The sequence below is a fragment of the Hemitrygon akajei genome, chromosome 12, assembly GCF_048418815.1.
Source record: "Hemitrygon akajei chromosome 12, sHemAka1.3, whole genome shotgun sequence".
NCBI classification, from domain to species: domain Eukaryota; kingdom Metazoa; phylum Chordata; class Chondrichthyes; order Myliobatiformes; family Dasyatidae; genus Hemitrygon; species Hemitrygon akajei.
The window spans coordinates 35,686,079-35,703,935 of NC_133135.1; the positions used below are offsets into that span (position 1 = coordinate 35,686,079).

At 41.2% G+C, this 17,857-nt stretch overlaps 1 protein-coding gene across 3 annotated transcripts in view; it reads right to left on the minus strand.

The window, feature by feature from the left end:
- Positions 1 to 17,857, minus strand: part of zswim5 (zinc finger, SWIM-type containing 5) — a 239,091-nt gene that overhangs the window by 18,141 nt on the left and 203,093 nt on the right. For all 3 annotated transcript variants that reach the window (XM_073062899.1, XM_073062898.1, XM_073062897.1), the window contains 4 exons: positions 7,248 to 7,424; positions 7,001 to 7,147; positions 3,491 to 3,628; positions 568 to 828 (listed from right to left, as the gene is read on the minus strand). In XM_073062899.1, the coding sequence (XP_072919000.1) occupies positions 568 to 828; positions 3,491 to 3,628; positions 7,001 to 7,147; positions 7,248 to 7,424 (723 nt within the window). The remainder of the gene's footprint in view (positions 1 to 567; positions 829 to 3,490; positions 3,629 to 7,000; positions 7,148 to 7,247; positions 7,425 to 17,857) is intronic.

The window sequence follows — 17,857 nt, forward strand, 5'->3', positions numbered from 1 at the left end:
CAGAATTTTTATAGGCCTTCCACTGATGACAACTAAATGAGGCACTATAGAATAGAATATTTTCTTGCTGGAGGTACAAGTTTTAAAAATCCCTGTCTTTAATTGAATTATATAGCAGAAATAAATGCACTTTTGTATTTACCAGCACATCCTGCAAAAATTTACCGTGGCTGGTTTATGAAATTACTGTGTTACACATATAATGGAATAGAATGCTTTCTCAGTGGTTCTGGGGAAGTCAAAAGTCAATTCAATAAAAATGAAAAAATCTGGAAGTAAAGCTAACTTGGTCACCTAGCTGTAGATCACAGAAATTCAAACTCCTGAAGCAGGTAGCTAACTTACGAGCTCAAAGAAAGCACGGCTTTGCACAATTTCTCGCTGACCTTTGAGAGTAACAAAATCAGACCATGGTGTATGAATCCAGCCTTGGTGCTCACGTTACCACTTCTGGAACTGAAAGAGCGCTGTTCTAATTCACTGCATTCTCTAGAGTATCTTCCCAAGTGTAATTGTGGCAAGTCCTTTTCTTACAAATATATGACAACTGTGGATGAATTACTTTACCTTCTAATAGGATAATAGACTGTTTACGTAGGACTTGTACGAGCATTTCGTCTAATTCAAGCTCCTGTAGTTTGAAGATGATTTGTTCCTCATTGCGGCAGACTTTGTCTTGTGCATAAAGTCCCTCGGGCATTACTCTTTGCTGCCCCATGCCCATCAGTGCTACCTCCATAGCCAGTGTAAGGTAAGATTCATTGCTATCCGGGCACCCGGACACAGCTACGTGCTGGTAGATGGCGGGCTTCAGATCACTGTTAGAATCTAACGGGAGTAAAATACACATTAGTCTAAGGAATCCAGAACAAAATGTCAACATCTTCCCATGAATTAATTCTGAAACGCTTTTTAAAACCTCATGCATATGTATATACTTCATGTTTATTACGGTATGTAAAAAAATACATGCACTTTCTAGTGGTTTTATGAATGAAGCATGGGCCAATGTCTCATCACAAATCTATATTCAATAAACAATGTCCTTACAGTAAGATCTGGGATTGAAAGTTTTAATATACCACATGGACTCACACCACCAGGTTCAGGAACAGTTATTCCCCAAATCAGCTCCTGATCCAGAAGGGATAACTTCACTCACCCCAACACTGAACTGTTCCCGTGACCTGTGGACTCACTTTCAAGGTTTCTTCATCTCATGTTCCCAATATTTATTGCTTATTTATTATTATTTTTTGTATTTGCACTGTTTGTGTTTTGCACATGGGATTGTTTGTCCATCTTGCTGTGTGCTGTTTTTCACTCACGCTGTCATGTTTCTACTGTGAATGCGCGCAAGAAAATGATTCTCAGGGTTGTACATGGTGACAAGTATGTACTTGGATAATAAATTTACTTTGAACAAAACTTTCTTTAACTTCTGTGATTATAAACTAAATTATTTGTAGGGGGGCGCTGTATTTTCAAACAAACTACAAACAATTACACTGCTAGAAACTTGCTTATTCGCATGGTAGTTGTGCAGTTCGCACACAGCTTGGTCTTGGCCTACTTATCATCCGTACCCTTACAGTATTATCAATACTGATACAGATTCCACGGATAATTAGCAACATCACGTTAACTAATAAACTAAAAGAAGTATAAGGATGACTATAAGAAATCTGCTGGTTGGAATTACACGATTTTCATTTATTTATAGACTATAGTTATTGCTGGCAAGGAGGCAGCAATATTATTGCTGAACTGCTTGAATTGCTGCAGTCTTCTCATTAAGGGTGGTGAGTTTCATTAGTTTAACCCAGTGATGATAGAGGAACAGCAGTGAACTTCTTACTCAGGTTCTTAACTTGGAGGGACCCTATGCTGGCAGCGTTTCCACCCATCCAGTCTATTTAGCAACAGAGATCACCAGTTTAGGAGGCGCTGACAGAATGACCTTCATTTTGTATGGTAGGAATTTCAACCATGGTATGCACTGGTTATGGAAGCAGCAAAACTGATTGCAGATGGCATACCAATTAAGAGACATGTTGAACCTTTTAATTTCACTCTTGGAGCCAAGCAGCATAAAATAAGGCCTACAGATCTCACTAGCCATCGAAGCCTATTTACACCGTTCCCCGGCAATTTGTTTTTCACTGCTTGACCTGCTAAGTTCCTCCAGCTGCTTTTTTGTTGCTCCATATTCCAGCACCTGCATTCTCTTGTGTCTATACAGATTCTGCTTTATTTTCTCCACATCCATCTCCCTGACCTCAACCATTCTACCTCTTACTTGCAGCAGAATACTCAGCTCTCAATTGTGCAGCTTTGGGATGCTGAGCATCTGTGGTCAAAGGGAGAATGTGCAAACTCTATTTGGAGAGTAACAAAGGTCAGGATGGAGAGTAACAAAGGTCAGAATGGAGAGTAACAAAGGTCAGGATTGAGAGTAACAAATGTCAGAATGGAGAGTAACAAAGGTCAGGATTGAGGGTAACAAAGGTCAGGATGGAGAGTAACAAAGATCAGGATTGAGAGTAACAAAGGTCAGGATTGAGAGTAACAAAGGTCAGAATGGAGAGTAACAAAGGTCAGGATTGAGAGTAACAGAGGTCAGAATGGAGAGTAACAAATGTCAGGATTGAGAGTAACAAATGTCAGGATTGAGAGTAACAAAGGTCAGGATTGAGAGGCAGCAGCTCTTCTAGAATTGCACAATCTCCCCTAGTTAGGAAGCGTTCAGTCATGCTCCACATTTGTACCTCGCAGATGGTGAAAAGGCCTTTGGGGCTCAGACAGTGAGCTACTCAGCATAGAAACCCCAGCCTCTGAGCTGCTTTTAGCTGTGGTATTTATGTTGCTGATCAGGTTTTTAATGATACTGAGTGGTAGGGATGCAGTTAAATATTAAGGGTATGTGATTAGACTCTCCCTTATTGTAAATGTCATTGCCAAAGCATAAATCTTATCTGCTATGTAATATCCCACGTCTGCAAGTTGCCTAGATCTTACTGCAGGATGATATGGGCTGCTTCATTTTCCAATGAAGTGCAAATAGAACTGAACAACAGAATTGAATATCACATTTTCCACAACAATCTGCTTCCCCACATGTTAGTAATGCATTACAACCAAAAGCATGTTTTGATGGGGTTGCTTCAATAATTAAAACATTTAATTAACTAAATTGAAATTCCCAACTGCCATGGCTGGAATTGGATTTCTGGATGGCAGAATGCACACTGACTGTGGATATATTTGGGACCATCTTAATATTTGATTCTAATCAAAAGCAAACGGGATTCAAAAAAGCAAGGCATCCAATATCAGAATTACAGAACTGGTGTTAGTCAACCATCTGTCTACAAAAGCAAAGCTTCTGCATAAGTGCTCCCTCTGGTGGTTATATGGAGAAGTTGGTGATAAACCAACTGGGGCAAACAGGCTGGAGAAATGAGAGGACACCCCCCCCCCCCTTACTTACCTGCTGTGTCTATACAACTTTCATCCTCCAGTCGGCATGCTTCAGTCAATGTGATGAAGAGACACCCAATCGGGTCCAGAGGATGGCCCACCCACCCTTCCAAATTTGTAATTGTAGTTACTCCTCTGTGTAATAATTCTGAAAACAGACAATTTAATATCAATGAATAATACATTCTGAACCATTATGATTATCATAGCACTTGGCCAGAAAGAAAACTCACCAGGGTAGAACTCTTGTCAGACCTACCTGAATATTTTAAATATACTATTGGTAGATGTAGGGTCTTTCCATGATAAAGATTCAAATAACCCACATTACTCCTTTCAATTATATAGAGGTGATTGTTTTTTTTTTGCTTTGTGCAGGAACTGGTTGTTTCATTTACAAAGGAAAATGCAAATAGCATTGAACATTATGCAATTATGGACCTTGTGATAGAAAGCATGTCATTGATGAGCAGCTGACAATGGTTGCACCCAGGACACTGAGTCAGGGAACTGCTGCACTGATGTCCTGGGGCCGGGATGATTGATCACCGACAGCCACAACTATGTCCATTAAATAAGATATGAAGTGTTTGTCTTTTGATACCCGCTCACTGATTTTATAAGGTCATCGTGATGTCAAACGCTACCTTGTTATCTGGGGCAGTCAAGTCTCACTGCACCTCTGGAATTCATATTTGGTCCCTGCATGCATGAGGCTGGGCTAAGGTCAGGAACTGAGGGGTAAGGGCAAAACCCAAACTGAGCAACTGGGAGACCGTTACTGGGAAACTACAGTGGCTTGACGGTACTGTTCGTTGCTCTGTGGAACATTGTTGGATGCTACGCTGACGCTGTTCAGTGTGTGTACACTTGTGGGCTGTCCCCACACATCCTTGGATGTGCTGGTTGTTAACGCAACCAGCATATGCATTGAGGTACATGTGATGAAAAAAATGAATCTGAAATGACCCACGACTCCTTGAATCACTTTGCTAAGGATTGACAGTGGATTGACTGGACAGGAATTGGCCAAAAGGGATTGCCCTGCATTTTTTTTTTTGTGAACAGAAACTACCTGGGCAACTTTTCACATGGTTGGGTAAGGACCAGCATTGTAACCACACTGCAACAGTTTGGCCAGAAGCACTGCAGTTTCTGGAGCATAGGTCTCCAATACTACAGCTGGACCTTCACTGCTGTGTTTTCTCAGCCATTTCTCGATATTATGTGAGGCGATTCAAATACGAAGCTGTTACTTCATTGTAATCCTGAAGCAAGAGACGAGAGAAGAATTTGTTCTCCACTGTCTGCAAGCACAGGCGGACTGTGCTGGGCGTCCTGATGAAGGGTTTGGCCCAAGACGTTGACTGGTTATTCCTCTCCATTGATACCTCCTGATCTGCTAAGCTCCTCCAACATTTACACCGGATTTCCAGCATCTGCAGAATTTCTTGTGTTGATGACTGCTGTGCTGTGAAGCTGGCTTGCATAGGATAGCAGGAGGACTAACAGCATTAGAACAATAAAGTGGCTAAAGAAAATCAGTGAGAATTTTGAAATGCATTCCCTTTGGTGAGGAGGGATGGTGTTTATTGCTGCTTCATCTTCACGAGCAGCAAACACCTAAGGTGGTCACAGTCAGTGACAGGTTACTGTCAACATGGTGATGCAGTAGCTGGAGTTGCTTGGGCACAACTCCAGTAGCACAGCAGGTTCAATCCTGGCCTTTGGTGCCGTTCCCCTGTTCTCCATATGAATGTATGGGGTTCTCCGGTGCTCCAGTTTCATCCTGCGTCCCAAAGGCATGTAGATTGGCCGGCTAACTGGATGCCGTACATTGCCTCCAACATCTGTGAGTAGCTGGAGAATTACAACATTGCCTCCAACATCTGTGAGTAGCTGGAGAATTACAACATTGCCTCCAACATCTGTGAGTAGCTGGAGAATTACAGTTGACAGGCAACTGAAAGAGAATGGTTTACAGGGAAGCTGCGGAGAATTGGGAAGGAGTTCTCTGAGAGGTAGTATAGATTTGATGGCCTAAACAAGATCCTTCCATTATTATTTATAAAGATACAAATAATAGTTGTATACAAAATACACTTTAAATGGTAGTGCATATTGAGATATTTGCGAACATTTAAATGTTGCAGGATATGTGATTAAACCAATCTCAACAATCCCTTTAAAAAAAAACAAGAAAGGTACCTTTAAAAGTCTCAATAGTGTTCATATAAATTTAACTTTAATCTCCAATATTATTTAAGTTTGTTGACGACCCCATCGAATCAGCATACAGGAGAGAGACTGAATGGTGAATCTGGCTGAATGGTGCCTCATCAGCAACCTCCCAATCAATGGCAGCAAGACTAACGAGCTGATCATTGGCTACAAGAGGAGGAATCCAGAGGTCCACCAGCCAGTCCTCATCAGAGGGTTAGAGATGGAGAGGGTTGTAAGTTCCTCATTGTTACTATTTCAAAGGATTTGTCCAGGGTCCAGTATATATGTGCTATTACCAAGAAGACACAGCAGCACCTCTACTTCCTTAGAAGTCTGCGAAGATTTGGCATGTCATCTAAAACTCTGCTTAACTTCTATGGCTGCATGGTGGAGAGTAGTCTGATTAGTTTCATCACAGCCTGGTATAAAAACACCAATGCCCTCAAACAGAAAAGCCTACAAAAAGTTCTGGACACAGCCAGTTCATCACGGGCGAGGCTTTCCCTGCATTAAGCACATCTACAAGGAGTGCTATTGCCGGAAAGCAGCATCCATCATCCAAACCACACTTTCTTCTTGCAGCTGCCATCAGGAAGGAGGTACAGGAGCCTCAGGTCCCACACCACCAGGTTCAGCAACAGTTATTTCCCCTGAACCAGTCGGCCCTTGAACTAGAGAGGATAACTTGAATCACCCAGCACTGAACTTATTCCACAACCAATGGACTCACTTTCAATGACTTTACAACTTGTGTTCTCAATATCAATTGTTTGTTTGTTCAATTATTTTTCTCTTCTTGTATTTGCATGGTTTGTTGCCTCCTGCACACTGGTTGCTTGCCCCTCTTTGTTGGGTGTGGCTTTTCATTGATTCTTTTGTGTTTCTTTGTACTTACTGTGAATGCCCACAAGAAAATGAATCTCTGGGTGAGATATATGTACTTTGATATTAAATTTACTTTGAACTTTGAACACGGGTAACTTCCAGTTATGGACTTTCCACGAACTCAACCCTGAATACCAACATAAGGCAGTAACCAAAAGAGAACATCCTGCCAACTCTCAGGTCAACGTGCATTGATGGAGAGCACAGAGCATCTAAAGTGTTAAAAGCAACACTTCATTGAAATGACTGTGAATCTTAAACTGGCCTGTTTTCTCCATGGATGCTGTACGACTAGCATCTTGCTAATTTAACTCGCATTTATTTCCAGCATTGTTCTATCTGCACTTTGACCCACCTCTATGTTATTTATGTTTGAAAACGACTGTGTGACTACATCATTTACAGAACTCACCTTTTTTCTGATGTTTATAGATCTCCAGCTGCCGTTGCTGTTGTAGACGGAGTGTGTTGATGATTGCAACAGCTAATCGCAGAGCTTCTTTGGGATAACCATGTGAACGGAGGGCATCGACCCTAGCACAGGCAGTGGGAACATGTTCTACAAGTAGTAAAATAATTTAAGGAAGTAATGACACATTAGAATTAAACCATTTTGCTTTTGACTGGAGTACAGAAACATTTATAAAAGTAAGTTTTACCTAACCACAGAGGTTGCCCATGAGAGTTGAAAAGGAGGCTCTCACCCTCTCTCTGGTAAGAGGGTGATGCATAAAAGTCACTGCTAATGATACGCTGAAGGTGACTATCCTGCCAGTGTAGATCACAAGCCTCCATTGCACGTGTGAAAACTGTCCGTCTCGGTCTAGCTAAAGAATCTGTCAAGAGAAAGAGGGAAAAGCAAGTTACTAAGAGCAGTTTCTGAGAAGCGTAGTCTGAAACAACAGGACCAGCTGTACAGTAATTTGTACATTGCTGGTTGGCAGAATCTCAAACTGGTTCCAAGTCCCTCATTTCACTCAATATTATCTCCTGCATGTAACTACAAGGGTTTGTAAAACGGTTAAAATGTTAGCCCACCATGACAATAATGGCAAACCAGTCATTCACTGGCTTTTTTAGTCTGACAGAACAATAAAGCAGAAGGTTTCATACAATGTTGAGCAAGTTTAGCCTCAGATAGAAACTAATGTTCACACAAAAGCTCTTAAACTGTTTTATATTTCAGATAATTTTGATCCAGGTATTTCTACATTAACACAACACAGACTGCCATCTCCTTAAATATTTATCATTGATTAAACAATATACATGTCCATCTGAAATTAATATTAAAATGCTTGTTTCTGAACATCTTGGGAATGGGGATACACTGATAAAAACTCAAAAATGACAAACCTTACCCCAGCATTCCCATTTCTGAATTTAACTACCAGCAGCTCTGTTTTGCATTTAAGCATTATACAGTAGTCAGCTTTGCGGAGTATAGAAAAGCTGGCAGCTGACAGGCAGTGGGAACCGGCAAGTGCCTAGCATTGCTTAAGGCTAGGAAAAACAGAAGTTCTCCCCTGGCCATTTTCCCACTCAGTATCCATTAGATGTTCTCTCTCCATCTAAACTCACTACTCTCATGAATGCAACTCTAGTTCTGCCAACCAGTGAACCCCAACGATTACACACACCCCAAGCACAATCATTTCCCCTTCTTTGTGATCAGATGCCCCTAATCAAATCATGTTCAATTCAGCACAGCAAATGAAATTGCACAATTTCTGCAGAACCTTGTCTATTAATTTTTACGTACACCATATGTACATCCATAGCTCTTCAATCCCTCAATCTCTCCAAACCCCACTCATCTATCTTTACTTGGTCCCTCTTCCAGCATGTGCTCTACCTCCACCTGTCCATTCTGCTCTCCACTTCAAAGCTTTCTTACTTTCTAATGAAGGGTCTTGGACTGAAACGTTGACTGTTTATTCCTCTCCATAGATGCTGCCTGACCTGCTGAGCTCCTCCAGCTCGCTGTGCGCGCTGCTCTGGATTTCCAGCAGCTTGCCTTTATGCGTTCCTACGTTCTGCTGTGCTCTGAGCTGTAGCATGGTACTGGAGGCCTTCCTCTCCGACATTCAGCCAGTTTCCTGACCCGTCTGACCGCCAGTCAGCAAGCGGAGAAAAGAAAAAGTTAGGTCCTGTCGTTAATTTCAAATCTTTGCTCCTCTCCTTGTATATTGTTGAGATTCTGGACTCAGCAAAGTTAACTCACAGAAAAACAAACTGAGAAGGGAGAAGCTAAGTTAATGTTAGGTCAATGACATGAACCCATGAAGCCTGACCTGAAATGTTAATCCTGTGTTAGAACATGAGGGTGGTGGCTGAGGATAAACAGTTATTGTTGCTACTTCTGTTTTCTCTCCAGCCAAACTTGGCAAGTAGAGAATTGGTTCATTTATCATTCCTTCACAGTTATGCAATCTGCCAGCACTCACTATTTAGACTCACACAGAGAGTCTGGCCACCTGAGTATTCATCAACTGATCCCATGCATGATTTAAGTAAAAATGGAAAACAAAATTGCTGTAGAGTCAAGGGGACTGGATGTCATTATTGATTAGCCCTGTGTTCTTTCATCATTGGGATCTGATTCAAATCTGTGTTCCACTCATCGTCTGGAAACCCTTTATTTTCTCTCTCCAGCTGTAGGGTCTAACGTGAACTAAGATTAACTATTTTTATCCTTTTTTGTTTGGCACATACAGGTGAATAACATCCTGGCTTGGCAATTTAATTCAGATAGGCCACAAGAAAAACTGATGCAGGAAATGAAAAATCTCTCAAAACTTTGTATAATTATCCATGTCTATATGAAATATTAGATTAGAGAAGGAGAAAGAGATGCACACAGACAGATGCCTCTCTTGCAAACTGCCCAGTCAAATAATCAGGAAGGCTACTTGTCACAAACCAGAACAAATTCTGCTCTACAACTGACAATAAGGGCACATATTGCTCCACGGTTTCTCGCTATTTCCCTTTTTCACTACACAGTAAATGCAGAATAAAAGCCCAGCATCCGACTTCTGCTCACTTCAAGAGCACCAGAATGATTGATTATCAGCTCAACACATGGACATACAATCCTAAACCCTAAACAATAGCAGCTCACATTGTATGTTAAAGGTATGCACGAGATAAGTTTGGAACAGCAGACAAATATTTACCATATTTAGAAAGCAGCCATGCTTTAGGACAATTAAAGACAGGAATGCGTATTGGAAATGCAAACATCAATCATATTAACATGAGCACAGAAGCTTGTGTGCCAAATGAGTCAATGGTAAATGTTGTTAAGTAAAAAGCATCATATACCGAAAGCACTGCAATACTGTTGTGGGAAACTGCGGAGCTGGATGCAACAAGTTAGATCCATGCAGGTTATATGATAGTGAATTTCAAGGAGACTGGTTTACTCAACAGGGAAGCATTTTAGCTGGTAGGTACTTATTCCATTCCCTCCAGTACTTAACTTTTTCCATAACCATTTCCAAAACTGATAAGTTTTAAGCAACAGATTTTATCAGTGACAAATGGGACTCAATTACTTCTGAATATCTGTTCCCATTTAAAATTAGTTCAGCATATTATAATATTGTTCCTGTGGATAGGGAACCTGTATTTCAAAATTTCAACTCAGGGGGTTGTTAACAAATGTTCTTTAAAAGGAATGGTAATTTCTGGTATGGAAACATGAAAGGAAAAATCATTTCAGCATTGCACACTATGTAATGATTCTGTCTATTTATACACACTAAAGATTTATGATACAAAATTTGCTGTGGCAGATTTTAACTTGGCTAGTAGGTACTTAAAGCAGAAAGAAATTTCTCTCCCAATTAGAATAGAACATGCATCTCGTTGATCAAACTTCCCATAATTCTTCAATGGGAGGAGAAGATGAAGTGCCAACTCCACATATTCATATTTCTCATTCATCCATTCCAAAGAGTGGTACCTTGTGGTGATTTCCATTTCACCCTTGTGCACATGATGGATGTTAATCCTAGACTGATAAGAGATTATTAAACTACAACTTTAACTCTGTTCTTCTGGCTGCTGTACTGTACTCAAATGAAATTGTGTCACTTCTAAGGTGGGCTTTGCAATCAAGGAAAGAATGCCCTTGCCAGGAAGTACAACTTTTAATTAGTTGGAAGTTTTAAGCAAGCTATATTCGTGATAATACTCAAAATAGTTATCTTCTCCTTCAAATTACAAAATAATCACAGAAGCAGATGGATAATTAATTTATTCTTCAGCCTTAGTCATTTTTGTACCTCTGCACTGGAATTTATCAAGTTAATTCTAAACATAGTTAGCTGTACCATTTTTCCCATTGGTTTAATATCAGCATTTCCAGTGGTAAGTGTTGAAAGTAGTGAGATTAAAATTTTTTGGCTAGCAACACCAATATTGACAACAATGAATTTACATAACAAGTTTAGTAAAATGTATCTCACAGGAACTAAATCAAACAAAACTTGTCACCTAGTCAAAAAGCCAGATAATAATACTATTTTAGTGGACAGAAAGGAGATGGAGGGAGACACGAGGGCAAATATTGTGAAAGGCAGAAAACCAAAAGTAGTTGAAAATGAAATTCAAAATAAAACAGACAAAATGCTGGAAATGGTCAGCAGGTTGTGGCGCACCTTGGGAAGAGAAACAGTTAACATTTCAGGTTGAAGACACTTCCTGAGGCTTGGGAAGAAGGGAAAAGAGAATGCAGTGTGGCAGGATATCTCTAATAGCGTAAAACAGGGGTGAATGGGGTAAAAGCTGTAAAACAAAATTCAAAACTTCAAAGTACATTTATTATCGAAGTATGTGTACGTTATACAACCTTGAGATTCATCTCCTTACAGGCAGCCACAAAGCAAAGAAACCCAAAAAAAAAGCATTTAAAAAAACTGTCAAACACCAAACGTGCAGAGAGAAAGAGAAAAAAAAATCACGCAAACCCTAAAAGCAAGCAAATAATATTCAGAAGGAAAGTGAGTCCACGTACACAAAGCCCAGAGCAGGCCACAGCTCAGTCTCAGCCCAGCGCAGAGTCGAGTAAATGTCGCGGAGCCCACAGACATGACGCCCAGAGCGGCCAAAAGCAGGCCTTAGATCATCAAAGGGATGAGCAGTAAGCAGAACTGGCCTGATCCTTGCCTCTGTTCCCGTCACCCTCCTTTTCAATCCATCTGGCCCAGCATTTAAATTATCCAAACATCGGGTCATTTCTTGCTCTGAGACATGGGTCCCTATTGCATTGTTATGATCTGTGCCCAGACCCTGCTGCCACATTTTGCCTCCAGCTCACCTCACACCTGAACGCTTATGACCCTCGACTTAGCCTTGCCTCTCCACTGTTTGCGGTGATCGTTTACCATAAATTTTGCCAGAAAATGTGTAATTAATGAAGTATTTAGTTGTATTCTTTGTTTTGTTTGCTGCTGGGCTTCACCAGAACACGAGCTAACGGGAGTGGTCAGTGAGTCGGAGCACACACAAAGGCAGAGAGACAAAGAATGTGAAATGTAGAGCAGGAAGACATGCCAGCTACGTGCTCTCCATTGCTAGAGAGAAAGGAGAAAACAATACTCTGTTCCCCAACCACCTTCCTGACCTTTCTTCCAGCTTACTCAGCTTCCATTCTGTCCTTCTCAGTTCAGGTCTTCAACATCAACTCTGCTTCTCTTCCCACGCAGCCCGAGCTGCTGAGAATTTCTAGTGCTCTCTTTGATTGAGGAGAGCTGATAGTTAAAAATATAGTCATCAATAGTAAAATGATTTAATTTAGGAATGATAAAGAACCTAGATTTAAGGGGATTAAATTGCCAGGGATTTGGGGGCTAGAATAGATTACAAATCATCGGGAAATAATTCAGAGCAGAAGCAGACTGTGTTTATAATGGCACAGACGTGTGGTTTTAAAATCTTCCGGGACTAAGGCTGTGAACACTCTGGTTCAATTTCAGTTAGCTGCCAAGGACAGGGATGCGCCAAGGGAATGGAGCTCATGGCAGTTACTGAGAAGAACGCATCAATCTACTCATTTCTCACCTGAAGGGAATTTCAGTTCGTCCAGCACTCCAACAATTTAAAGACAGACTGCAGACCAGTGAAGGACAGCACGGCAGTGTAGCGATTAGCGCAATTGCTTTATCGCGGCAGTGATCACCAATCAGGATTTGATTCCCACAGCTGACTGTGAGGAGCTTGTACATTCTCCCTGTGACCGCGTGGGTTTCCTCTGGGTGTCCTGTATCCCACACTCCAAAGACATATGGTTACGGTTAGTGTGTTGTGGGCTGGAAGCATAGCAACACTTGTACGTTGCCCAGCACGATCCTCCCTGATTTGATTTGACGCAAAGGATGCACTCCACTTTCGATGTCTCAATGAATGTGTGAGAAATAAAGCTAATCCTTTTCTTTTTTAAAGGGAGATTTTGAGGCAGAGTTGGCACCTTGCAGCCTGCAAAGATTCAAAGTGAGTTTTCCACAACATATGGTAAGGAACTTGGCTGTACCATCTTAATGAACTTTTAGAGGGAACAGAGGTGGAGAAGTACCCATAGGCTTCATGGATGTTGGGGTGAAGTATCAGTTGGGTGGTAGTAGGGTGCCATCGATCCCAGGGGATGATGGGTTTGTGCCTCTGCTGGACTATGTCCTCTCCAGGGCACAAGCCTGGGCAGGAAGATGTGAAGAACCAGCTGTTGCCCGTGCAGCGGGTTCCCCCTCTCCACGTCACTGATGTAGTCCAAGGGAAGGGTAAGCGCCGATACAAATTGGCACCAGAGTCGTCGCAGAGGATGCCAGAGTGAAGTTGTAGACAACATCAAACTGCCTTAGGGACCCTGACTCTGGATTTCTTCCTCAGGGTTTACTCCTGAAGCCTTTCCTATGGGTGGGTATGGCCGCAAGGCAGCGGACGTTTAAAATCAGAGTTTTCCTACTTGGGTGGTAGTGGTTGATTTATAGGACAGGGAGACAACACAGAGGAGAAAACTACTCACAATATTAGTTAACAAGGAGGCCATGATGAGAAGTTGTTTTGTCAGCAGTTGACTGTGAATAGAGTTATAGAAGCAAGAGTTCTCAGACCACAGGAAAGACATCAAATGTCTCTCTTGAATATGTTCAGTGATTGAACTTTCACTGCCATTCTGGGTATATAATTCCAAAAATTCACTGCACCCCATTTGGTGGGGTAAAAAGAAATCTCCTCTGTGTCCTCACCGTTTGGCCTCCTTTTTGGAGACCGTATTCTGATCTGTGTTCAAGCACACCCCAGCCGAGGGAAACATTATCAATACATCTTGCCATTTAAGCCTCGAAAGAATTCTGCATTTGCCAATGATTTTGGATCCATTCATCCAAAGAAGAGGAAAACAACAGGCTGGTTCGTGACCCTAAGTAGAAGGCAAAGGTGGTGGAAACGGGTGAGAGGTATTAACAACAATCTTCAGCAATAAGGAAGCCCCAAGTATTAGACCATCCAGCCCTCTGTTTCTGTTGCTTTTTTCTTTCTTTAGTCCACTGAATCAAAGCCATTCAAGGGTCAGTATGTGGTGTATCACACTGGTTTATGTGGCCAATGTGCTTTGTCTATGGATCTGGTGGTGCAGGATCAAACCAGCTGTCTGCCGTATTCATTCAAGCATCAATGGAGCAGAGTTGAAACCAGAAGGAGCAGCCTGAATGAGAGTAACTGTTCTAAGGAGAACTTAAGGACAAAGGCAGACAACAGTATAACTGGCATATCAGTTGCTAGATGTGTTGAGACAAAGCTAAACAAGAGATGGTATAGGGCATGGATAAACTAGATTATCAAGATGAGATAAGTTATGTATTCTCATGTTAACGTTTGGTGCTGAAATCCATCCAAAAAAGATTACCCTGCATACTTAATCGGAGACCAGTTTTGACAGATTAGCACATACTAATAGCGGGGTCAAGGGATATGGGGAGAGGGCAGGAACGGGGTACTGATTGTATATGATCAGCCATGATCACAGTGAATGGCGGCACTGGCTAGAAGGGCCGAATGGCCTACTCCTGCACCTACTGTCTATTGTCTATTGTCTATTACTGACTGACTGATAATATGAGAACAGATGGATTAATCTAACAGACCTTACTTCTTTCCCTCTGTTTACTGGATATTCTCTGCAATATCTTTTAGAAACAAAGGGGTACCAGAACATCAGATAAATTAATCAGGTATCTTCCTTTTTTTGATTTGCTGAAGGTATTATTTTATCAGCCATATATTAGTATCAAATGGAATTCCTGCAAGAGTTTTAATCTTTACTGGGTGTACTGTGCCTCTCTCAAACAGAACCTCTTTGAAAAGTACAATTCTGTAGTTCATTTATGATGTTCTATAAATCCCAAAATTAGAATTCACACTTTCACAGCATGAACTCTTAAAAGAAATTCATGGTGCATCTTAGAAGCATTTGTAACTATGATGGAATACCTCCTACAGCCTACGTTAGCACATATAATATTCATTAAACGATCAGTATAATTCCTTGGTTTTGTGTAATTAATTCAAAAGAACATTCAAGTTCAATAATTTTTATTGTACACTGCATTTCCCATGCTGTGGTAAACCAATATTTATGTATATGAATACTAAACTGAAAGCAACAGATAATGCCAGTCCCTTGTGTCAGCTAGAAATTGAAACTGGTGAACACGACAGCTTTTTCAAAAATAGATAACATCGTTAATAAATCTACTTAAAACACACCCTAAATTAGCTCTTTATATCATCAATCTGCTAGTGCAGTGACTGTAGTCCTGATGCATTAAAGATTGAGAGTTCAAATCCCATGCAGATTGTAAATAATTAATTAAATAGATCTGTTAATATAAGAATAATAGATAAAATTATCACAGAAATTATTTGACTGTCCTAGAAATCTAACCAGCTCATTAATATCTTTCAAGGAAGAGAACTTAACATAGCTCGCCTATAACGTGACTGCACCCTGCCGCTGCAAACTCCCAACCTCCCATGGCACAGTACAGTACAGCACCATTGATCAGAAGTTCAGGGTTCAATTCCCACTGCTGCCTGTAAGGAATTTGTACACTCACGCTGTGGGTTTCCTCCCGGTGTTCTGGTTTCCACCCATATGCCAAAGACATATGGGCTAGGGTTGGTAGGTTGTGAGCATGCTCTGTTAGTGTCTCTAGACAGCCTCAGACTTTGTTGACTGTTGAAGCAACTGCTGCATTTCGTCATGTTTTGATGTACACGTAACAAATAAATCTAATCTGTTAGCTTTTTTAATCACTAACTATCTGAAGTATTCTGTTTTAGGGGTGTTTACCACATGGAAGGACATCTGATGCAACCTCCTGCACATCCAAGACATGGGGAATAACTTTGCCTGGTCCATACCCAAGAAAGAAACACATCTCCTTCCAAAAAAAAACTGAAGAAAATAGTGATAAAATATTTTACATTAATTAGTTAGTCTTTAAATTGACCAAAAAGTTGCGGGAATGAATAATATTGAGAAATTTATGAGTATATCTGTGTGTTGAGGTGAAGGTGGTCAACAGAAAGTTGCCCCTATAAGATCAATAGCAGCTCCCACTACTCTTCACGTATGCTGATGCCAGTGTTCTACAATTGCAGCAAAGTAACTTACTGCTTTTGAGCTATAAAATAAGCAGTGAACATCATCTTGAAAGACACTCTCCTAAAGGAGGAAGACAGTGTGGACAGTATTTCAATAGCAGAACATGTTTTCATGGTTAGCAGCCACTACTGTTCATCAACTCAATTCTGTTTGACGTCACAATCCCACTAATTTCTCCTGTAGCCAATATTCCCCTCATTCCAGAAAAGCTCAGTCATTTACCCAACAGGGGCATCTTATAGTGGCAATTAAAGTACAACCCCACTTGGTCAGGATATGAGAAGAAGCTGGAAGACCTGGGGAATTGACACATGGCCGCAGGGAGGTTGTGCAAATTCCACCCACATGGCAGCAGAGGTCAGGATTAACCTCAAACAGTGGGGCTGTGAGGGAGCAGCTCTGCAGCCAAATATATTTAAAAGCATCTCCCATGAAGCTGAAGATTTCCATGGGCAGCTGGGATGAAGTGATAGTGGAGGCAGAAATTGTTAACATGTTTAGAAAACACATTGATCATTTGAGAACTGAAAGCTAAAACTGGTCTGGATAAAGAGCTAGAGAGTAGGATCTGCCTCGATATTAGCCTTTTTTTTCCTCCTCTCCTATCAGATTCCTTCGTCTTCAGCCCTTTACTTTTTCCACCTATCACCTCCCAGCTTCTTACCTCATCCTCTTTGCCCAGTACCCCTACCTGCCCCTCACCTGGCTTCATCTATCACCTAGCTTGCATTCCTTCCCCTCCCCCCAATTTCTTATTCTGGCTTCTTCCCCCTTCCTTCGACACCTGATTTAGGCTCTCGGCCCAAAACATCGGCCCTTTATGCCTCTCCATAGATGCTGAGGTCCTCCAGCATTCTGTGTGTGTTAACCTTTTTAGCACTGATTTTGTGTGTCTTTTTTTTTTTGGTGACACAGGCATGATTGAACTTCTGATATGCCAATTTCCAAGGTTCTATACACCAATGCAATGGAATTGGAATTAGAATTAAAATGCAATTAGAATTAAATTTGGGCAGGATAAACAGAATTGACCTTACTGGAACCTATCCAGATATAGGTAGCACAGTGGTTAGCACAACACCCTACAGTACCGGCGACCCAGGGTTCATTTCCCGCTGCTGCCTGTAAGGAGTTTGCACTGTCTCCTCGTGACCACATGGGTTTCCTCTGGGTCCCATAGTCCAAAGGTGTACCAGTTGATAGGTTAATTGGTCATTGTAAATCGTCCCATGATTGGGCTAGCAGTAATATTGGGGGATTGCTGGGAGCAGCTCAAAGCGCTGGTAGGGCCGATTCCGCAATGTATCTCAATAAAGATAGAAACCTATGGTTACAATATGGAATCATCTAAGTTCATGGAAAGAATGACTTGTTTCAAACCAGTGGAAATATCAACCTTCACAAGAATCTATTTTAGTAATAATACACAAGATGGTATTTTCACACGGACCCTTGAAAAACACAGTGCAAAGAACTTGCTACGACTTCTTGGAACAATTTTCCCTGACAAAGTCTATTTCCTGCCAGATGTAAATTAGTTAAGTGAAAATTTCCTGATGCTCATAGCAGAAATATCAATGAGTTTCAAGCAGTCCATGG